Source organism: Monopterus albus, unplaced genomic scaffold (genome assembly GCF_001952655.1).
Source record: "Monopterus albus unplaced genomic scaffold, M_albus_1.0 scaffold29.1, whole genome shotgun sequence".
NCBI classification, from domain to species: Eukaryota; Metazoa; Chordata; class Actinopteri; order Synbranchiformes; family Synbranchidae; genus Monopterus; species Monopterus albus.
Genome location: NW_018127909.1, coordinates 3,010,609 through 3,029,445, shown reverse-complemented (window position 1 = coordinate 3,029,445; position 18,837 = coordinate 3,010,609). Strand labels below are relative to the sequence as shown.

Below are 18,837 nucleotides of genomic sequence, written 5' to 3'. Positions count from 1 at the left end.
TGTATATACATGACGTCACGTTCATTTATTCAACTCCTTTTTAGTGATGTTTGCATTTATTTCAAAACTCACAAACTGTGTAATAACTAAGAAATATATCTAATAGTGTATATGATACCAGGCTCTCACAAAGAGCGATAACGAATAGCCTAAATAAATATAAAAAGGAAAACTAACTTTATCATCTGGAATTGTGGGGAGGCAGCCGGCACAGAAATCACCTAATACATCGGAGACATGAACTCATCTAAAACCTTTATTTGTGTTGTATGCCAGGTAAAATGACTGGATTATACGCTATTCTAGACAGAACATTTCTTGTTGCAAAAATACATTTGTCAGCATAGCTTTTTAAATGGAACAACAGGCGACACATTTATTTTGGATTCATTTCTTCTATTTGATTGTAAAATCTCCTCCAGACCATCACGTAATGGAGAAGGTAAATGAGTAGCTTTACTGTACTTCGTCCACTTTACAACTGGTTCCATAAAGCAACAATAGAGAATTGTGTTTGGACTATTAACTCAGATTGTCCCTCGCAAAGAGTTTCTGATTTCCCCCTAGTTCAGTAATTTAACAAATTGTCAAGTTGTTTATTATGTTTTTATGTAAAGCCAACAACATTAAGGTGCATGCGGTGTTTTGCCCAGAAATTTAAGTAGTAATGACTGGATATGGAAAGCACAGTTTTAAGTTCATCAAATACAAACTCAATATTCATACAGAAACTTAGCTGCAGATGTAAAAAATCTTGAAACCACATTCATTTACATGAACATGAACATGCAGTGACCACAGGGTAAGGTACTTTTCTCCACAAACACCTATTTGCTGCTTCTTTTGTCCCCACTTCAGTGTTGCCATCAGATCTTTCACTCTTAATTGCTCTGGATCCATCACCTCCATCTCTGATTTCAAAGCATTGCCAGGCCAGAATCTTTAGGTGTGTTGTTTGAGCTCTCACACACTCCATCCCACTGGGAAAGGAGCAACTTTGCACTGCACCTGATCTTTCACAATCAGTCTGCCGCAGCCAACGTGGCCAGAAAGCTGGACCCAGATCGACCCACTGGTAGTGTAGCTCGCATGTTGCTGAGTGCACCAGCCAGTCTCTGACTGCCCTGGCAACATCTAAGGGCAGAGAACTGAGGTCCAGCTCTGCAGCTTCCTTCTCCAGCTTCTGGTGACGGTGTGCTGCAGCTTCTCTGAGCTCTGGAGAAGAACTCAGGTTCTCTTTGAAAGTGGTGTAGTTGAGTGATTTGACAGGCAAAGGTCGACCACGACTGTAAACCCCAGACGCGTCAGATGGCTGATCGATGGACATCCAAAATGGGTCAAAGGAGGATCCCAGAAGATGTAGGAGTAGAGAGGGGCGACGATGTCTGAGTTTGGGCAAGTAATGGTAGTCTTCAGCACTAGTCAGCAGGTTGTATGGACGAATTGGCTGCGAGTAGGACGGCAGCCTGGCTCTCAGCTGAATAAAAGGTGAATCCCAAACAGTTACATTTGGAGGCCGAGTCTGGGTTGACACGTTAGATATAAAGGCTGCAGATCCATCTAGAAGCAAAGACACAAAAATATGGCAGAGACCGACAAAGTTAAACTTTCTGAACATGGTCTTCAAGTCTGAACCGTAACACGAAGAATAAAGAAAAACTGTTGCTCTGCTCTTCCTTTTCACCCGTTCAGTTAAATGCTGTCCTCCAGGTGTTTCTGGGACTCTGTGTACCTACCACCAGACATCCTTGAGCTCTTAAACAATAACATACTGAAATGAGTGCCTTTCACAAAAACAGCAGGCGTATTACGGAGTATGGCCAAGCTCCCACTTCTCATTCAAGGCTCTGATGTTTTGACTAACTCACCAGTGCAAAATACAGCACAGATCTGCTTTAGTTTGGTTTCATGTAATGAATCAATAGAATACAGTTTGTACTTGTGTTATATGTATTAAATATGTCAGCCAATGAGCTGTTATCAAGGGGACATCCATGTGAGAAAAAAATTATTTTGCATATTGCACAGCATACATGAAACAAGAACAGAAGTTATAATTGACCTGGATTTGCTGGAGCTGTGTCAGTGACCTCAGATAGAAGATCTTCAAAAACAACAGCTCTCTCACACAGGATCAGTCAGAAAATGAGCTTCAGGGTAAATTCCCTTCATGGTAGCTTAGATAGTGACAAGAGAGGGAGAAAACATGTTCTGCTGGACAAAAACCCATTTATTCTCATCTTCACAAAATCAGCTTTCTGGTAAGGCACATGATAACAAACAAACAAAAAAAACCCACATTCTTAATATTATAAAAGTAAAGTTTTAGGTTCTTGTTTTAATCAACATTAGCATAATATATTTCAAAAATATAGTTAACCCTTGTGTGTACTTACAAAAAGATAACCAGAAAAGTAAACTAAGAAATACTGCATTATACAATGAGCTGATTAAGCAGCAGTCCTGTAGTGTCAGGTTTTATTTTGTGTACATGTGTTTGTGTACTTTTAGAGAAAACCTGACTTGGCACAGCACATGTGTGATCATGTGCTCATTTCAGTAAGTTGAACTTTACATCCGCCTGTTCCTTTTTGTCTGTCCCCAAACTCAAAGTGAAAACAGTTGGTCATGTGATCCGTCCTGCTGCTGGGTAGATTGCGGTGGTGGTCTGGATGTGGTGGGCGGAACGGTGCGAGTTTCTTGGCTGCTGTGGTCTGCCGCCTTCACTCGATCCTCCAGAAAATTATCAAACTCTGCCAGGGATAGTTAGAATTAGAAGTGTGTGTACATACACTTAACCGGGATGGTTTATAAGACATTACATTTACATTCAAATAGCAACTGTGAACCACTAGAGAGGAAACAATGCATACCTTCACTAGACACTCCCTCACAAACCGAGGACGGCTCTTCCTACATTTCCATGCACAATAAAACAGAGAGCAAAGAATGCATCATATGTTGAATCACACATCACATTGTTTTCATTTGAGGAGAACACCATGCATGATTTTTCTTACCGTATGACAAGATAACCAATTGCCACTATCATTCTGGTGCGAGTTTTTATCTGGTGGCATCTAAGAGAACAAACAAACAAGTAAGGGATAAAGTAACACTGTGTTTTAGAATCATTAACACAGTTTTAAGTTCTAGTAATCCTCACTAAATATACTATTCAAACTCATTTAAATGTTACTGTGGTATACACACCCCTCCTGTGACCTGCAACCTCGTGTCCAGAGCTCCAGCGAGGCCCTCCACAGCTCCTGGGTCCTCGTACCTGACACTGGACACACATGCCAGGGACATGCTCATATTGACATGGAACACTGAAAAGATGTATATTTCCTAAAACCTATATCAGAATATTTACAATAAATATGATAAAGTAACAACTGGTTCCTTATGAGGTGTCTTTAAGCCCTGGATACAGTCTCTCATTTAAAAATTTAACTTGGCAGCAAAAGTAATGAATGATGATACCACTCACCTTTTCCTCTGCTCAGCCAGGGAGCTGTCTCTAGTCTGAGCAAACATGTCAAATTCCTCCTCCTCTTCTGCAACACAGAAGGTTAACTCATAAAGTCACAACTAATTGAAAACCAGTCCCTCTATCTTATGTCTCTTAATTCCCATGGCAAGACATCATATAATTTAAATAAACCAACAACACTGATAAAACCAGTATTTTTCTGTTTTAATATCAATGCTTCATTATTTGTAATTCATGGAAAATGGCATATTTTTGTAATAAATCTGAATATATACTCCTATGCATAAGCAATAATTTCAGCACAAATTTCCCCAGAGTCCCACCATCCACATAAAACATACACTTCCAAACAGATCAGGTGCCACAACAGTGAACTTTCACACCAATGACTGTTTTTAACAGTGTTGAAAAGATGAACGATTTCCTCTGACCACTGTTTCTTTTCCTAAACTATCATGCTAGACATAGTGATGTTTGTTATGGTGTTGTCTGTGCCTTTTTGAACACTCCTCACAATATTCTGTTTTCTACCAGAAATACAAAAATGATGAAAGCCAGGTGTCATTTAGAAGAAATCATGCGTATAAGTGCATATTGGTGTTGCACAAGAGAAGAAGCAGAAGTTGCATAGTTTACTCACTGTGGTTGGCTGATTGTTGTTGAATGGCCGAGGTACTGACTGCCGGTTGGCTGTCTGTTGTGACGACAGCAGGTTGGCTGAGGTCTGTGAGGCTCGGAGTGCCAGCAGAGCTCTGCTGACAGAGGGACATGACACAGAGGGAGTCACCTAGTGTGGGAGTATATTCTTACACCACCAACAGTTTTCTGAGCCACACAGTACTCCATTCAATTTAGTTTTATTTGTATATGAACAACAAACAACAACCATCTCAGGGCAGTTTACATGGTAAGGTCTAGACCTTCCAGTATTATAGAGAAAAACCAAGCACTGTGTTAATTATGCCAAACAAGAGCTTTCTTACCTGTTGAGTACTAACCTGTGCCTTGTTCAGTCTGTCAAACCTAGAACACAATTACAAGACAGTGAACATGAAATTAACCATAGGCAATTTAAATAAGCTTGAATTTCACTTTTAAAACCAAACAGTCTCAGAAACAAAATCCCAGACACAAAGCCTAGGCTGCAGCACACCTCTCATAGCGGATGAAGGTGTTGTTGAGGTCGTCATTCAACACGAGCAGCTCCTCAATGAATCCTTCATCCAGCAGCTGGGGGATGAGCTCCACCACTCGGGTCTGCATCCTCTTACACACAGAGTATAGTTGCTGCTTGGTCAGAAGAGGAGAAAGAGATGAATTAAAAGAAAATCATCTGTATTCTCCGATGTTAAATCGGTTACTGGAATTATTTTATGACCCAGTGGTGTAATCTGCTTCTCAGTTTTACCAGTTTCCCTCATCTTGATTCATCTACTTTTACATTGATCACTACTTTCCTATATTTCCCAGAATTCTTTGACATGAAAAGGACACTGACCACATATGGGTGTAGGATAGGGTGCCGACACTCGGCAGCCAGTTTGATCCAGTTGACACTTGTGATATAACAACATCTTAGTGATATAACATTTTAGCATCTCAGCTACACGGAGGTCATTATGGAGCCCTACTTTAGATGTGCCATAAAAATTCAGCATCAGAATAAGACAAGCAGAGTCAATAAAAGAGGACCACAAATATTATATGGCACATCTTCACACCAATGACTGTTTTTAACAGTGTTGAAAAGATGAATATTTCCTTTATAACTCTGGTGGGAAGACATGGACACAGTAGACACTATAGACAATTCTAGCAACACACACCTGTAGCAGCTCTGTATCATCTTGTTGGCACTGCCCAGGTATTAGCTCAGTCAGCATGTCAGACATCACTTTGAGATTTCCCTTCACCAGTGCTAGCTCACTTCGCAGCTTGTGCTCCTGGATTAAAAATGAACAAACAAGAAACAGCAGTAGTCAAATGCTGACTCTCAATTCAGACCATTTTCTAGTCATCATGTTGCCCCCTGCCACAGCTACATAAATAGAAACCATAACTTCTTTAATGCATTATTACACATCAGTGGGTTCTAAGATGATGTTTTTTTCCATTTGAATTCATTTAAATTCAGTATCATATGGTGGAAGTTTCTCCTGTTAACAATAAGGTGACCAGATTCACTTAAACAACAGATTTAGCTGTTTTCAGTATTGTTCCAGAGGCTTTTCAAGTATCCACATCAAGAGGTGAAACTTTCTTCTTGGCTGACTTTCTTTAGCTGCTTCATTTGTCCTACTCATGTTCTTTTTACTTTTATAGTGTGTACTGCAAGAGGATCAGTGACCACTAAATGGAAAAGAACAAGTATCTTATAAAGTCATTTTTTGAATGATAATGATGCAGAAAATTAGCATAACATGATAATGTCTATAAAAGTGTTGGACATTTTCACAGTGGATGTATATTACTAAGGGTTTTTTATCAACAGAAGTCGGGCCTAGTTTTCCTCACCAGATCTATGCAGTATATGCCTGGAAAGTATTTTAGGCAGTCGCACCTGTTCTGCAGAGAGGGAGACTGGTCCCTGGTCACTGGATTGGACTGCAGGTGAAGTATTTTGACTGGGAGAGCTGGAAGGGGCTTGTGGTTGTGATTGAGGTTCGACAGCAGCTGCAGGGGGTGTGTCAGTGATCCCGTTTTCTGGGATGCTCTACAAGAAGAAGACAAAGACGGTGAATATTATCAGCTGCAATACAAAGATGGATATTTATGCATGCAATTGATTGTGTGAGTGCCATTTTCACTTTATCACAGTCTCACCCTGTTTGGGGTGTGAATAGGGGACAGGGCATCCAGGTCTGTCATGGGAAACTCCAGCCCTCGCCTCTTCAGGTCGTCATATACATACACCACGCCTGTCAAGGAGGGGGAGCTACGAAACGCATCAGCCCATGCCTGGAGATGAGAAGGGGAACATAAGCTGAAACATATGAGAATGACTGACTCTTTTATCCCTAACACAGTAAGCTGAAATACAGAGGCACAGCATTTACAAGCCAGTAGTTGTCATTCCTACTAGTCTGTGATTAAAAACAACTGGCTTTGACCATTAAGCACAGGAATGCATAAAGCTATTTCAGCTACAAAGACCACTAAAGATAACACTGTTGTTCATGTCCGCAGATACAATCGAATTAAACACGGATAGCTAGGAGATGTCAACACACCAGTGAATTATCTCATAGTACTGTGAACAAATACAGACAGGAGGCTAAATAAGAATTCCAACAAAATAAAAGAAATTGAATGACCATTTGCTGCAGAAAAACATGCTGTGGGTTCCCCCCCCAACATTTTATTGATACAATTCACACATTATTTAAGAAAGCACCCAGCAGATTAATTGAATATAAATAATCATTACTTTCAGCCTTTGAGCATCCACATACCTGGATGAGGCTAAGCACCCTGTCATGGAGGACAGTGGGGGGATTATATTTGGGCAGAATAGAACGGACCAAAACTCCTTCAACAAACTCCTGCGATGCCACCAGAACGTGAAAGCGATGGCCACAGTTCTTCACACAAGTCTCAAGAACCTGTGTGACAATGATAAGGTCAGAAATATAAAACATGCAAATGTACTTAAACATCTGTGATTCGAGTTGCTCCAAAATAAAGCTCTTTTGTCTTCATACTGTATGTAAATTAAGACTGAATACTGCTTTAGCCACTTTCATAAGCATGTACCCTGAAACCATGTCCTGCTTGACACTAGATGATCAGGACCTGGGTCATTAAGGACTTCAAATTACACTCCCACACCCAGCAGTCCTCACTTTATGAAATAACACAAAGAGGATTACAGGTGACGACTCACAGTAAGAGCGAACATGAGCTCTCTGAAGTTCTTGTTTCCAACAATCCTCTTCTTAATAGCTTTGACTGCATCTCTGGGACTGTGGGGGAGAAAGGGGCACAACAACTTTGCATCAGAGGATTAGTTAGTTTTTTTTTTAATCCACCTTGATATTTTAAAATGAACATAAGCAATAACCATTAGCAAATAAAAAAACGACCCTGCTTTGCAAAGCACCGATGAAGGCAGTTTTCTTCATCGCTCACATTAGCCCCAGCTTGTGCCTCTGTTTGCATGAAATGTAGTACATGAGAAGAACAAGCTGGGGCTAGGCTCACATGTACCTTGACAAAGAGATTAAACTGACCAAAAACAGAGTCACTCTTCTAGCAAAACATTTTTAAAAAGCTCTGGCTTTTTTTAATGTATACATCCAACTACTACCGTACAAACATGTTGCATTTCAGGCTTATTGTGAGCTTCCTCACAGCACTGCAAACCAAACAACAAAACAACTATGAGAATGGCCTTAAACGCAAGTTATTTATTCAGTCACAACCAAAATAAAACATGAAGACCTACGTAAGATTCTGTGTGCTAATTTTTTTTTTTTTTTTGCTTCTTGATGAAATGGTACTTCTTGTGTGCTTTGGATTATTCTTAATTCATGAATCATCACTGTTCAGACAACTGAGAGATCAGAGAAAAAGAATAAAGAGCATGATCATCTCAGTTGCTGCTGGCTAGTCCACTCCGCTGGAGGGACCCAGTATACTGGGCAGAACACATGACATCATCTTTACCCCTCATCCGTCTCATTGATGATGTCACATATCTCCATGTTGAGGCCCCAGTCCTCCGACTCTAGAGAGCCGCTGGTTGCTTGCTCTGTCAACACAGAGGAAATCATATGTTACAGTAATACACCAAGACTGATACGGGAATAGGTCGATGTCACGGCAACCAGAACACTTTATTGCAATATCAATATCATGATATTTGCATGATGAAGGAAGTCATGACAAAGACAAGTAATATTTAGTTGGGCTTTTACTTGCTGTTCCAGAAACAAAATGTATATCGTTACATTAATAAATAACCACACGAAGAGAAGAAAACGTCAGACAATAAATATGACATACTGACAACACTGGGATATATTCATATAGTAAAGAAGTTTAACGCATGATCATTTCAATATCTGTCTTCATAAGTGGGACTGTTCTTGTTATATCTGTGGGCAAAAGTTCACATTTGCAGAACTGATACATTACATACATTATATGACATTAAAAACCCTGACAAGTTGGTTTGAAATCTCAAGTATATTTAATAAAAATTAAATATTTGTGGATAAATAAGCAAAACGGTCTAAATGCAACATCATTTAACAGATTCTCTAGGCCACTTGGGGGCAGCTGTGAATGCAACACTGAACTACTGTCACCTCTTCCCTTACATTAGTAATTTCACCCATTGCTCATATAAAACTACTGATTAGTACTGCTTTAACTAAGAATAGTTGAAAAAGGTAAAAGTATTGTACTTCCATAAAGTTATGGGAGAAATTTAAAATAAAAGATGAGGAAAAGTAGAAATCAAAGCAGCAGAGTAAGCCTATGGATCCATACTAGCAACATTTAATCTTTAGTATGATTCTATCTCTAAAAAGATGCTGGAGCCTACATTTCCCATAATGCAACGCGATTGGGTCTTTCAATAGACTTTCTCTGAAAGACCCACAACTTTCAAACTCCACGTCCTCAAATGTTAATGTAGTTTTTATGTTATGCTTTTGTTTGTACAAGTCGAGATGACCCTGATCACATCATCAGGGTTATTTTCTCCAGACTGAAAAAGAGTTCCAACAAGGGTCACAAGGCCACTTTAAACTAGTGAGAAAAACACAGACACAAATCAAATACCGAAATATCTCATGATGTATGTGGAATCCTCCAGATAATAACGTTTTCCAGGAATTTGTTGTATGTTGTAATGGGCTTATTGAGAAATTAGATTTTCACTTTTAACATGTATTTTCCTCCAAACTACTCAGCAATCAAAGGCAGCTTTCTTTGTTCTCTACCCCTCATGGGTTTCTCTCCTAAGTCTCTAAATCTCCTTCATTCCTTTCTTGATCTCCCTCACCCCTGCCTTTCTCAACCCCATTTATTTCTCCCCCTCCTTCCATCCACTACCTCATCCCTAGCCTTTCCTCCCCCTGCTCCTTCCACTTCATGTGACTGTCAGCTGTTTCTGTTGTCATTTGCCTCAGAGGTAGCTGAAGCCTCTTTGATATTTCAGTGAGAGGATAAGAGGAAGAAAGGGTTGGGATGGGTGTGTAACATTTTCTCACTAGTCATGACTGTCCTGAATACACTTAAGAAAAAGCATCTATTGTCAAATGCCGCTACTTTAATAGTTGTGACATACGCGTATGTTGAAACGGGTCAGCGACAGCTTATCATAAGGTGCAGCTTGACTGAATACAACAGTAAATGAGGAAGTAAGAGAAAACATCAGGCAGCGCGCTAATTCGTCGCACAGGTTGTCAGTCTACTCAGGCTGACCAATCACCTGATAGACTGAGGGCACTGAGTCCCACCTCTATCGTATCATTGGCTCTGAAAATTTTATGGCTGTCAAATTTGAAGTTTTAATTATACGAAAACAAAAAATAAAAGTGCCATTAAGATACTTTACAACTCTGGCAGTGATGTTATAAAATGATGAAAAAATGGTTATATCCTGAAAACCCAACTAATAACGTTAAATCGATCCAATGGAGCACAACTCCTTAAAAGCAACTGCGACTTACCGATTCTCTGACCAACTGGCGTCGAAAAAGGGTTTCCTATGAGGAAGTCCATTGTTTCCCCGAGTGAAAACATGTTTTAAACTTTGAGGCATCCACTTTATATTAAATTAATTAGGAAGATATTGAGCTCCGCACTGCAGTATTTCCTTTTGCTTTCACAGTTTGCTGCTGCCTCAGAGGTGCACTAGCCCTCTGACTAGTCACGTGAAAACACACACACACAGAGGCAGGAAACAGCGAACACACTGGCTAACAACAACTAGTTTAATCACATTTTTAGCAAGAACCTTTGCCAATATAGCCTACAAATAGCCTAGGTCGCACTCCAATAAGGATTACCTCTCAGAGATCTTTAGGGGAAAAATAAATTAAAATATTATTTAGCATAGTCTCATTGATACAGTATAAATGAGGTGGACAAAATAATAAAAACACCTGTCAGGATAAAAACAACCTCTATCAAAATGACCATAGGCCTACAGCTGAATCAGCACCTCTCAAAATAATTTGAACAAAAACTGATCATTATCAACCTCACAAAGTGAGCATTTATTGCAGGGTTGTTGTAGACTGCACTAGTTTTAACATACAGTACATAATAAACTGCCAACAGACAGCATATCTTTCAGTTCTTGAAAGCTAGCAAGTAGTTAGTCATGGTAATTCCAGTACTTTCATTTTTTATATAGGTTGCCAGTTCAAGAAAGATTTTCAGTGATGGACTTTTACTTTAAATTATTTCATTAATGTATTTATATCTATAGTTACAGTGAATGTAAGCACGATATCAACAACTAGGCTACTGTTGGGTTGTTGAATCTATAATGATGCATATTTATTTTATTAATTGGTCACAGGTTTTACATTTAAAAACTAGCTATGGCTGTCAGAAGAATGTGAGGGTGTATCATACAACATTTTCTTCTTAAAGTAGAAGTATCATAAACAAGGATACCCCTTCTACTTTTACTTTGTAGTACAAAAATATATTTCATGTATTGCCATGAGGCAATCAGCTTCGCGTTTAAAGATAATGATCAGTTAAGTCTCAACATTTAGAGGCCACTTGTAAACTATCTTCCAGCAGTGTTATTTTAATTGCAAAGAGCATTTTCTTTCCTGATCTGGAATCCTTCAGGAGAGACACCGATACTGGGCATAATCACGTGCTCTAAAGCAACATGAAAGGTGACACTGGACTACATGGCACCCATTCTTTCTTTTTTTTTTTAAAAAAAACCCTAAAACTGCATCATAAATGGAAATAAAATGTACTTAGGTACATTCCTCTACTGGTTGCTGTATTATTACTCCTGACACGCTATTGAGGTAGAGTTCATTTTGTATACTGTGCTGATTATATGTTTATGGAAAACCACACAACATATCTATTAACTACCACTGTCAAATGAATCTATAGTGGAGAGGAAGGCAAACAGTTCCCTCTGAAAATTGTTGCGGTAGAACTACAGCATAAAGTAGCGTATAACAGAAATACTCAAGTACAAGTACCTTAATATTGTGTTTAAGAACATATGCCATTCATCCTAGGTATCGTCCTAAATGCACTTATGTAGAAGTTTAATTTCAACTGGACGTTTTTTTTCCCAGCCCATCTCAAACTGTACAGGAACCAGAAAGATGAAACTTGGACAAAAAAAAAATGTAATCCTGAATGTAAATGCACACGGAATTCACATTTTTACCAAAGAGACCTTGAATAGATAGAGTCTATACAGTCAGTTGATTCACAGAGAAGCTCAGTTCTAAAGAATGAAGCAAAAGACACAACGTGTTCATAGTATTATAAAGTATACAAAGCAACATATAATCAGCACAGTATGTACAATAAAATGAACTCTGCCTCAATAACATTAAAATGCTACATAAATAATGTGTCAGGAGTAATAATACAACATCCAGTAGTGGAATGTAACTGTGTGCTCTGACAGCCAGTTTCGATGGAATATGTTTGGTGTTTGCCTGGAGACAAAGCGCTGCGCAGGGATGGGAGACAGGGAGAAACATAAATCCCAAGGAGCCACGTCCAGTGAGTGAAATAACAGTAAATTCAGCAGAGGTCAAATGAAAAATGTGCATATTAGGGATCGCTAACTGTGTGTTCTAGCTAATCTGTTGAAATTCTAGCACCAACATCTGAACACTTTTATGAGAGCAACACCATCTTGTGTCCTTAATGTAGAAAATCCATATATTTATTTCTCCAGCATTCTCATGACACAGTGTCCCATGGAAATTGCTAAAGTTAATGTCATCTCTTTTTATCTGATTTTTACTTTTTTATTTGAGTAATTGCAGGGCAACTGTGGTTCAGTGGGTAGAGAAGGCGTCTACCAACCAGAGGTTCAAACGTCAGTGCCTGCAGTCCACATGTTGAAGTGTCCTTGGGCAAGACACCGAACCCCCAAGTTGCCCTCAATGGTTAGAGCCATTGGTTGAGTTGGCGCTGCAGATGCTGCCTCGATTCTGTACCAGAAACTAATTCCTTGTGTGTAACATACTTGGCCAAATAAAGGTGATTATCTTTTAAAAAAAAGAGAGGTGAGGAAGAAAATGCAACATGCAAGTCAAGTCAAACTTTATTGTTATTACATGTAAACATATAATGAAATTGTGATGTATGCAAAGTATTTATAAAGTAAAAATGCTCATGCAGAAAAAATGTCAATGTATATTTAAGTCTGTATGATATGATATATGTTATCATTTAGTATTTATTACTCATACATTGATGTGAAAGCAGTCTATTGATTATTTGCACAGTGAATTAATCTCCTCATTATTGTCTCATTGTTGGCTGATTGCTTGGTTTGTAAAAGTTTACAAAACTGAATGAAACACCTGTTGCAAATAACCCAGAGCATAATGCGACACCTTCATGGTGCTTGTTTTGTCAACACAACACCAAACCTCAAAATTAAAACTAAAAATTTATTAAAATGATTATTTAAAAAAATCCTCACATCTGAGAAGCTGGAACATAAAACGTTTAACATCCTTAAGTGAAAAATGACTTGTCTAAGCTGTCGATTTCCTGTCAGTATAGTTGTTTCAGCTCTACAACATTTATTGTTACATAGTTTAATCAAGAAAAAGCATCACCGTATTTTATGCTTTTTTATATATTTTATAGTGTAGTGGAGTAAAAGATACGGTGTTCCCCTGAATTGTAATCAGTAGAATTATAAAGCAGGATGGTAAGTGGGCCTACATATTAATAAATAAAGCAAAAGTATCTCATGCATGTACTTATGTACAGTAGGCTATGTGAGCAAAGACACTTGATAACATTCCAACACTGCAGCTCATTCTACCTTGTTTATTGTTTGACACACTAGTTACACAACCCTCGACTGGCATGACAACTACATATGTAGATATATAGATAGAAAGATCCTTATTTTTTTCTACTTATATGTATGCACACTTTTGTCCAAACTACTAGAAAACACTTTTAACATCTAGGTATTCAGTATGACTACTGTATGTAAGGTTCAGTTGTACTTTTGCATTATCACCTCTAGGTGGCAGCATTTGTGTGCAGCAGTTGTGACACTAAGCGAATAGTGGGATTTTATTGTACTGACAGACCATGGACTGTGACATATCACTGAAGTGGTTTTGTAATTACTGTCAAGTCATTTGTTTGGGAATTCCTGTTGATATGATCCTGACAAGTTAGAGTTATTGGTAATAGCACTCAACGTTGCCTCCTTAACTTTTACCTCAAAGGAAAATACCTTAAATAAAAAGTAAGAAGCAGAGGCATTTTATTATGACATAGTTCTTCTACAGGCAAATATGGTCTACCACACAGTTAAAGAATAGCTTCATGACTCTCCATTGTATAACTAATCCCAGCAGGTTTCATTTCCCATCCAATGTAGTGATCCCATCACATCAGTGAATGCCATGGCTTTATCTGATCTGTGGTGTGAGAAACAAGGCTGCTGCCAATAATTTTTACATCTGAACACACACGCACACACACACACACACACACACACTTACACTTACACTTCTATCTTGGTGAGGACACTCACTGACATAATGAGAACTAAATGCCTAACCATAACCCTAACATAAACCTAATTGTAACCTGAACGCTAAAACCAAGTCTTAACCCTCAAATATCTGTTTCACGAAGTGAGGACCAGCCAAAATGTCTTCACTTTCCAAAAATGTCCTCACTTTGTAGCAAAATATTTTTTTGGTCCTCACTATGTACACACACACCTGTTCACAATAAACTGCCATTAACTGCGATATTATTTCCTCCTACTGCTTTAAAAACGCACCCCACAGTCCAACAACAAAACATGATTGATATACAATAACTTGAAGGATTCAGGTGGTGAGTGTGCACAGAGAAATGTTAGTGACCTTTGACCTCTGAGTTCCTCCCCTGTAATGCTTTTATGATCCTAGCAGCAAAATGAAAAGTGAAACTGCCTTTTACTATTCATTCTCAATGATCATATTTATGGATCTGAATTATGATTCTAAAACAAATTTTATACATAAAATTACAACTTTCACATCATCTTAAAAGGTCAACAGCTCCATTCCCCCCTTTGTTGCAGACACACTGTTCTCAGAACAGTGTTCTGCTCAAAGTCTTGTGATTTTACTTGATCAAAGAGTTGTATTAGAAAGCCCAGAGGGATGCTGGGTCACAGTGTGGCCATGAGGTGGAGAAAAACTGTGTTATGAAATAACAGGCCTCTGTTGCAGATAGCAATCATGTTTCCTTATAATACATTAGCCAGTAGGCCTATAAAATGGCTCTGTAGCAGAGATGAACTTTTATTTATTAGCACGTTCATTCCTGGTTGGATACAAAGCCATATAAGCGTTGATTAAACGAGGGAAACATGGGGATGTTTCCAGTAAGAGCTCAGTCTTACATTATGTGTTTCCAGCACAGAATGTGTGTCTATGCACTGGTTGTAAGTTGATCCCTCCTACTCTCGTTGTGCAGAGGAGGGGTGAAGAGGAGGAGGAGGAGGGAGCCGGAGCAGGAGCAGGAGCAGGAAGGAAGGCAGGCGGAGAGGGAAGGGAGGCAGGCTGTGAATGCTAACAAGCTCCGTTGTAACCATACAGCGCCGTAGGTAGGGTTTGATAAAACATCTTGCAATGGAGAGGAGCGACGATCACTACTGAACACCTACTATGCGCCAGTGCCGCGTTCGTTGTGTGCGCGTGCAGCTGTCTCACCGTCGTCGGCACGTTTGATCAGAAAACCATCTTTTTCCGCCGAGTGAAATGTATCGCGACTGTTCGGGATTCGCATTCTGACAATGGAGATTGAAAATATCGTGGCCAACACGGTTCTCCTGAAGGCAAGGGAAGGTAAGCACAGCTCACTGGCGAAAATACTGTATTAAATGTATTGTTTTTACCCAGCTCAATGACATGGCCATGAGCAAGCCTGAGCTTTCGGCTGCCTCCTTGGGATCTATGTTCTCCCTGTCTCCCATCCCTGCGCAGCGCTTTGTCTCCAGGCAAACCCCAAACATATTCCGTCGAAACCAGCTGTTTGTACTCTAACGACACACATTTGCCGGGCAGGTTAATATAAGGCCCAGCAGACTGGAGATGAACAACGCGGGGAGTGTTTGCAGCATCGTAGCGATGCATTAGAGCCTATTGGGCACATTTTTTCACACAAGCACCAGCGGCTTTGTGGATACTTAACATTTACGATGACATAACGGACATTTAATGGTATTCCCATTACATGGTATTGAGCGTAGAGCAAAATGTTGCTGCGCAGTGGGGCTCTGTGCCCCAGTACAGTCCTTTCTTACCTGTCGTAGGTTTCGGTGAACATGTTATTATTTGACGCAGAAATTTGCCACTATATTGACGTTTGGCTGTTGACTGGAAGCAGCTGTGATAAACGAATACTGTTATAGTGGAGGTTTTGCTCTACAGTGATGCTGGAAGAAGGCCCGCCATGTAACCCAGCGGCCCAGGCGCCACAGCCCCCGGGTGTGCACGCTGCTCAGCGGGCCGGCGATCCCGCAGCAGCTCACCTGGAGGCGGAACAGAGGCGAGTTTCCATCTGTTTTCCGGGAGGTGGCAGAGCAGAGGGGCTACTTTGTAGCCAGCGAGTGGGCACAGGGTGGGTGTGCAACACTGTATCAGCAGTCAGAAGAGGAAGGAAGGTGTTATTACTGCCTAGCGATTTCCAGCGGGTATCACCAACAGGGTCTGTGGCCTCAGAGGATATTATATAGGTTGATTCATTTTATTAGACAGCGAAGGGAGCTCACAGTGCGTACATGGCTCCGTGTGCAGAGGCCTTCCTTGCTTATGGTTTGCATTATATTCAGACTACATTCCAGTTCAAAACTGAACGCCAGCACTGTTATGAAATTGATTATTCCCAGCAGCAGTGGATCCATTTCATAACAACAGCTGCTCCTTAGGAGGCATCAGGCTTTTCTTGTACCTGCCGTCAAATGGTGCGATGCATTGTCATGAATTACCCCGTGAGGTTACTGTACACTGATCTGATCTACAGAGGCAATATCTGTCAGTGTCTTTAGACTTTTAGCACCAGAAGCTCCAACAGGCCTTCAGTGATATTTTGTGCCAGTGAATCATGTAGAGAGTGGAAGGAGCCTGGTATCTCTCAGTATGCGGTCCATAATGTACTTAGCTGTAATGTCAGATCTGTGCAGAAACACTGTGTAGTTAATTGATAGAAGATGAGTTGTTAAGTCAGTAATCATGTGTATGGTTTGGAAATGAAGTGATGAGAACGTGTCATTGTTTTTTTAGGTCATGCAAAATCAATCAGTGATTTAAGAATATAGATAAATTCATAAAGAAAACTGTCAGTAGTCCCAGTTTTACAGAGGCGGTATGATGTAGTTAGTACAACACGGAGACTCCACCATGTCAAACATGTTGCTGAGTGGTGTGTACCGTTCACTGTGCTAATTATCACACAGATTAAAACAGCTAATGGCTCCCTATTTATCTCCTTTATGGCACACAGGAGACTAATTGGCTTTTAATTTACCTTTCCAGAGGTGGGTGTTTGTAGCAGAGTGTTTTAGTATGTCACAGTGACAGTTGTCAACCATGATAGTGCCAGACGTTGCATAGCAAACCCCACCTTTAAACACAAAAGCAGAGAGAGACCAGCTCCTGTGAATCAGAGGTCAACTGCCTTTTATCTTATGCTCTCTCGGTGGTCACCTTCATGCTACAGTGCATCAAAGCTTCTGCACAGAGCAGACGGTTGCATAGAGGCAGTTTTTCAGCTGCAGGGTCCACTGAGTCAGCAAGAGCTTGTGTCCTTGAGCAAGACATTAAATCAGTTCTGTAACCCCTTGACCACTCTACAGAGAGGGCAAATGACAGTTTCCTAGCTTGTTACTTAGCTATAAATGCACACATAGGGATTTGTGGCAGATATGCAGTTTCCTTTTTCTCAGAATTAATGCTTGAATAGTCATGTCATCCTGCATGCAACTTCTTTTTATACCCGTTAATGTGAAACTGTGTGATCAGAATGAGAAGTGTCATGAAAGGGTGTGCCCACTCAGTTGGAAACACATGTCGGGGGAAGTGGTTAGAGATGACACCTCTCTCAGCACTTCTCACCCCAGCCTCTATCAATGTACAGCATGTAAAAAGGAAAACTCCCCTTTTATTTAGATGTCTCTTTGCCTTCGGGCTGCTCACACTGCATGAGGCAACTGTCTTCTGCTGCCAGAGGAAGTTGCTGCTAAAGGTCCCTGATAATAGATCAGAAATTTTTGGACGTGGTGATTGTGAGAATTCCAAGAGGATAACCTTTGGCAGAGATGCAACCCACAGTTTATGTGAATATAAAAGCATAGCCAAGCATGCAAGAGTTATTTTCAACATTGCAGTGTGCTTCCACATGCTCTCATTCAGTATAACAATCAGTCTGAACCCTTTACTCAGATTGAACAGATTCAACATTTACCTGTAAATGACAGAATCCGGTGGTAGTGGACTTGTATTGGTGTATATATTGGCTGATATTCATAGAAAACCTAAAGTAGATAATGCAGTTAAAAGCACTTGAGATAATTTCGAAACAGTGTTATCATAGTTTGTCCCGTGGACTCCACTGTTTACAATACTTCGCAGCACCTAAGTTGGCAGAGCAACCTATCATAGTGGAGCAGATGGCGGTGTGAAGTCCGTTAAGAAAAATCATTTTTACTCTTCAGCTGTAAAATATTCTGCTTCCATTACATTTATTCATCAATGCTCTTTGATAACAGCAGCTGAGGGTCCTTTTTAAAATCAGCTCCACTTAAAAAGATGGTTTATATAAAATGTGAAGCCATTGTTGATACAGGCTGATGTGTTACAGTTGAATCTCATCGAGCAGCAAGCTCTGCTGAATATCCAGTGGACAGCTGATATGAGACACATTTTCCTTTTGCAGAACTGAATAAGATGCTAACCCTAATCTTGGTGGTGACGTTGTAAACAATGAAAACATTGCTGAGGTTGTAAATGTCTTCCCCTGTATGATCTGACAACTGGTGCACATCATCGGTCTGCACATTCCAGCAGTTATTTTGTGATTTGTCTTTTGGGTTGAGCTTGACAGATGACAATCATATGAAAGGGGATATATATATA

At 39.9% G+C, this 18,837-nt stretch overlaps 3 protein-coding genes across 7 annotated transcripts in view; 1 reads left to right on the top strand and 2 right to left on the bottom strand.

Annotated features, from left to right (window-relative positions):
- Positions 1–230: 230 nt before the first annotated feature.
- Positions 231–1,743, bottom strand: LOC109958011 (noggin-like). Its single transcript, XM_020596314.1, has one exon. The coding sequence runs from the start codon at positions 1,616–1,618 to the stop codon at positions 767–769; it is 852 nt and encodes a 283-aa protein (XP_020451970.1). The 5' UTR covers positions 1,619–1,743; the 3' UTR covers positions 231–766.
- A 437-nt stretch (positions 1,744–2,180) lies between these two features.
- On the bottom strand, positions 2,181–10,430 carry LOC109958010 (target of Myb protein 1). Of its 4 annotated transcripts, none has more exons than XM_020596312.1 (15): positions 10,177–10,430; positions 8,162–8,246; positions 7,380–7,458; positions 6,949–7,098; positions 6,320–6,454; positions 6,057–6,209; positions 5,323–5,439; positions 4,650–4,783; positions 4,495–4,519; positions 4,137–4,251; positions 3,494–3,560; positions 3,214–3,289; positions 3,021–3,080; positions 2,874–2,913; positions 2,181–2,753 (listed from the first exon to the last, which is right to left on the bottom strand). In XM_020596312.1, the coding sequence occupies exons 1-15, from the start codon at positions 10,247–10,249 to the stop codon at positions 2,608–2,610; spliced, it is 1,455 nt and encodes a 484-aa protein (XP_020451968.1). In that variant the 5' UTR covers positions 10,250–10,430; the 3' UTR covers positions 2,181–2,607. The 4 variants fall into 4 exon arrangements, with proteins under 4 accessions (XP_020451968.1, XP_020451966.1, XP_020451969.1 ...); XM_020596310.1 differs by having other exon boundaries at positions 2,182–2,753; positions 4,480–4,519; XM_020596313.1 differs by having other exon boundaries at positions 2,182–2,753; positions 4,137–4,248.
- A 4,742-nt stretch (positions 10,431–15,172) lies between these two features.
- The window catches only part of grk4 (G protein-coupled receptor kinase 4), a 43,378-nt gene continuing 39,713 nt past the window's right edge, over positions 15,173–18,837 (top strand). For both annotated transcript variants that reach the window (XM_020596090.1, XM_020596091.1), the window contains exon 1: positions 15,173–15,549. In XM_020596090.1, coding sequence (XP_020451746.1) covers positions 15,498–15,549 — 52 coding nt within the window. In that variant the 5' untranslated portion in view covers positions 15,173–15,497. The remainder of the gene's footprint in view (positions 15,550–18,837) is intronic.

Bases quoted from the DNA above. Each gene is read 5' to 3' on its own strand.
- LOC109958011 (XM_020596314.1), bottom strand. From the start codon at position 1,618: ATGTTCAGAAAGTTTAACTTTGTCGGTCTCTGCCATATTTTTGTGTCT.
- LOC109958010 (XM_020596310.1), bottom strand. From the start codon at position 10,249: ATGTTTTCACTCGGGGAAACAATGGACTTCCTCATAGGAAACCCTTTT. The intron at 3,561-4,136 runs GTGAGTAAACTA...TCTGTGTTGCAG, and splicing joins ACAACAATCAGCCAACCACA to AAGAGGAGGAGGAATTTGAC. The intron at 3,081-3,213 runs GTGTGTATACCA...TTGTTCTCTTAG, and splicing joins GGTTGCAGGTCACAGGAGGG to ATGCCACCAGATAAAAACTC.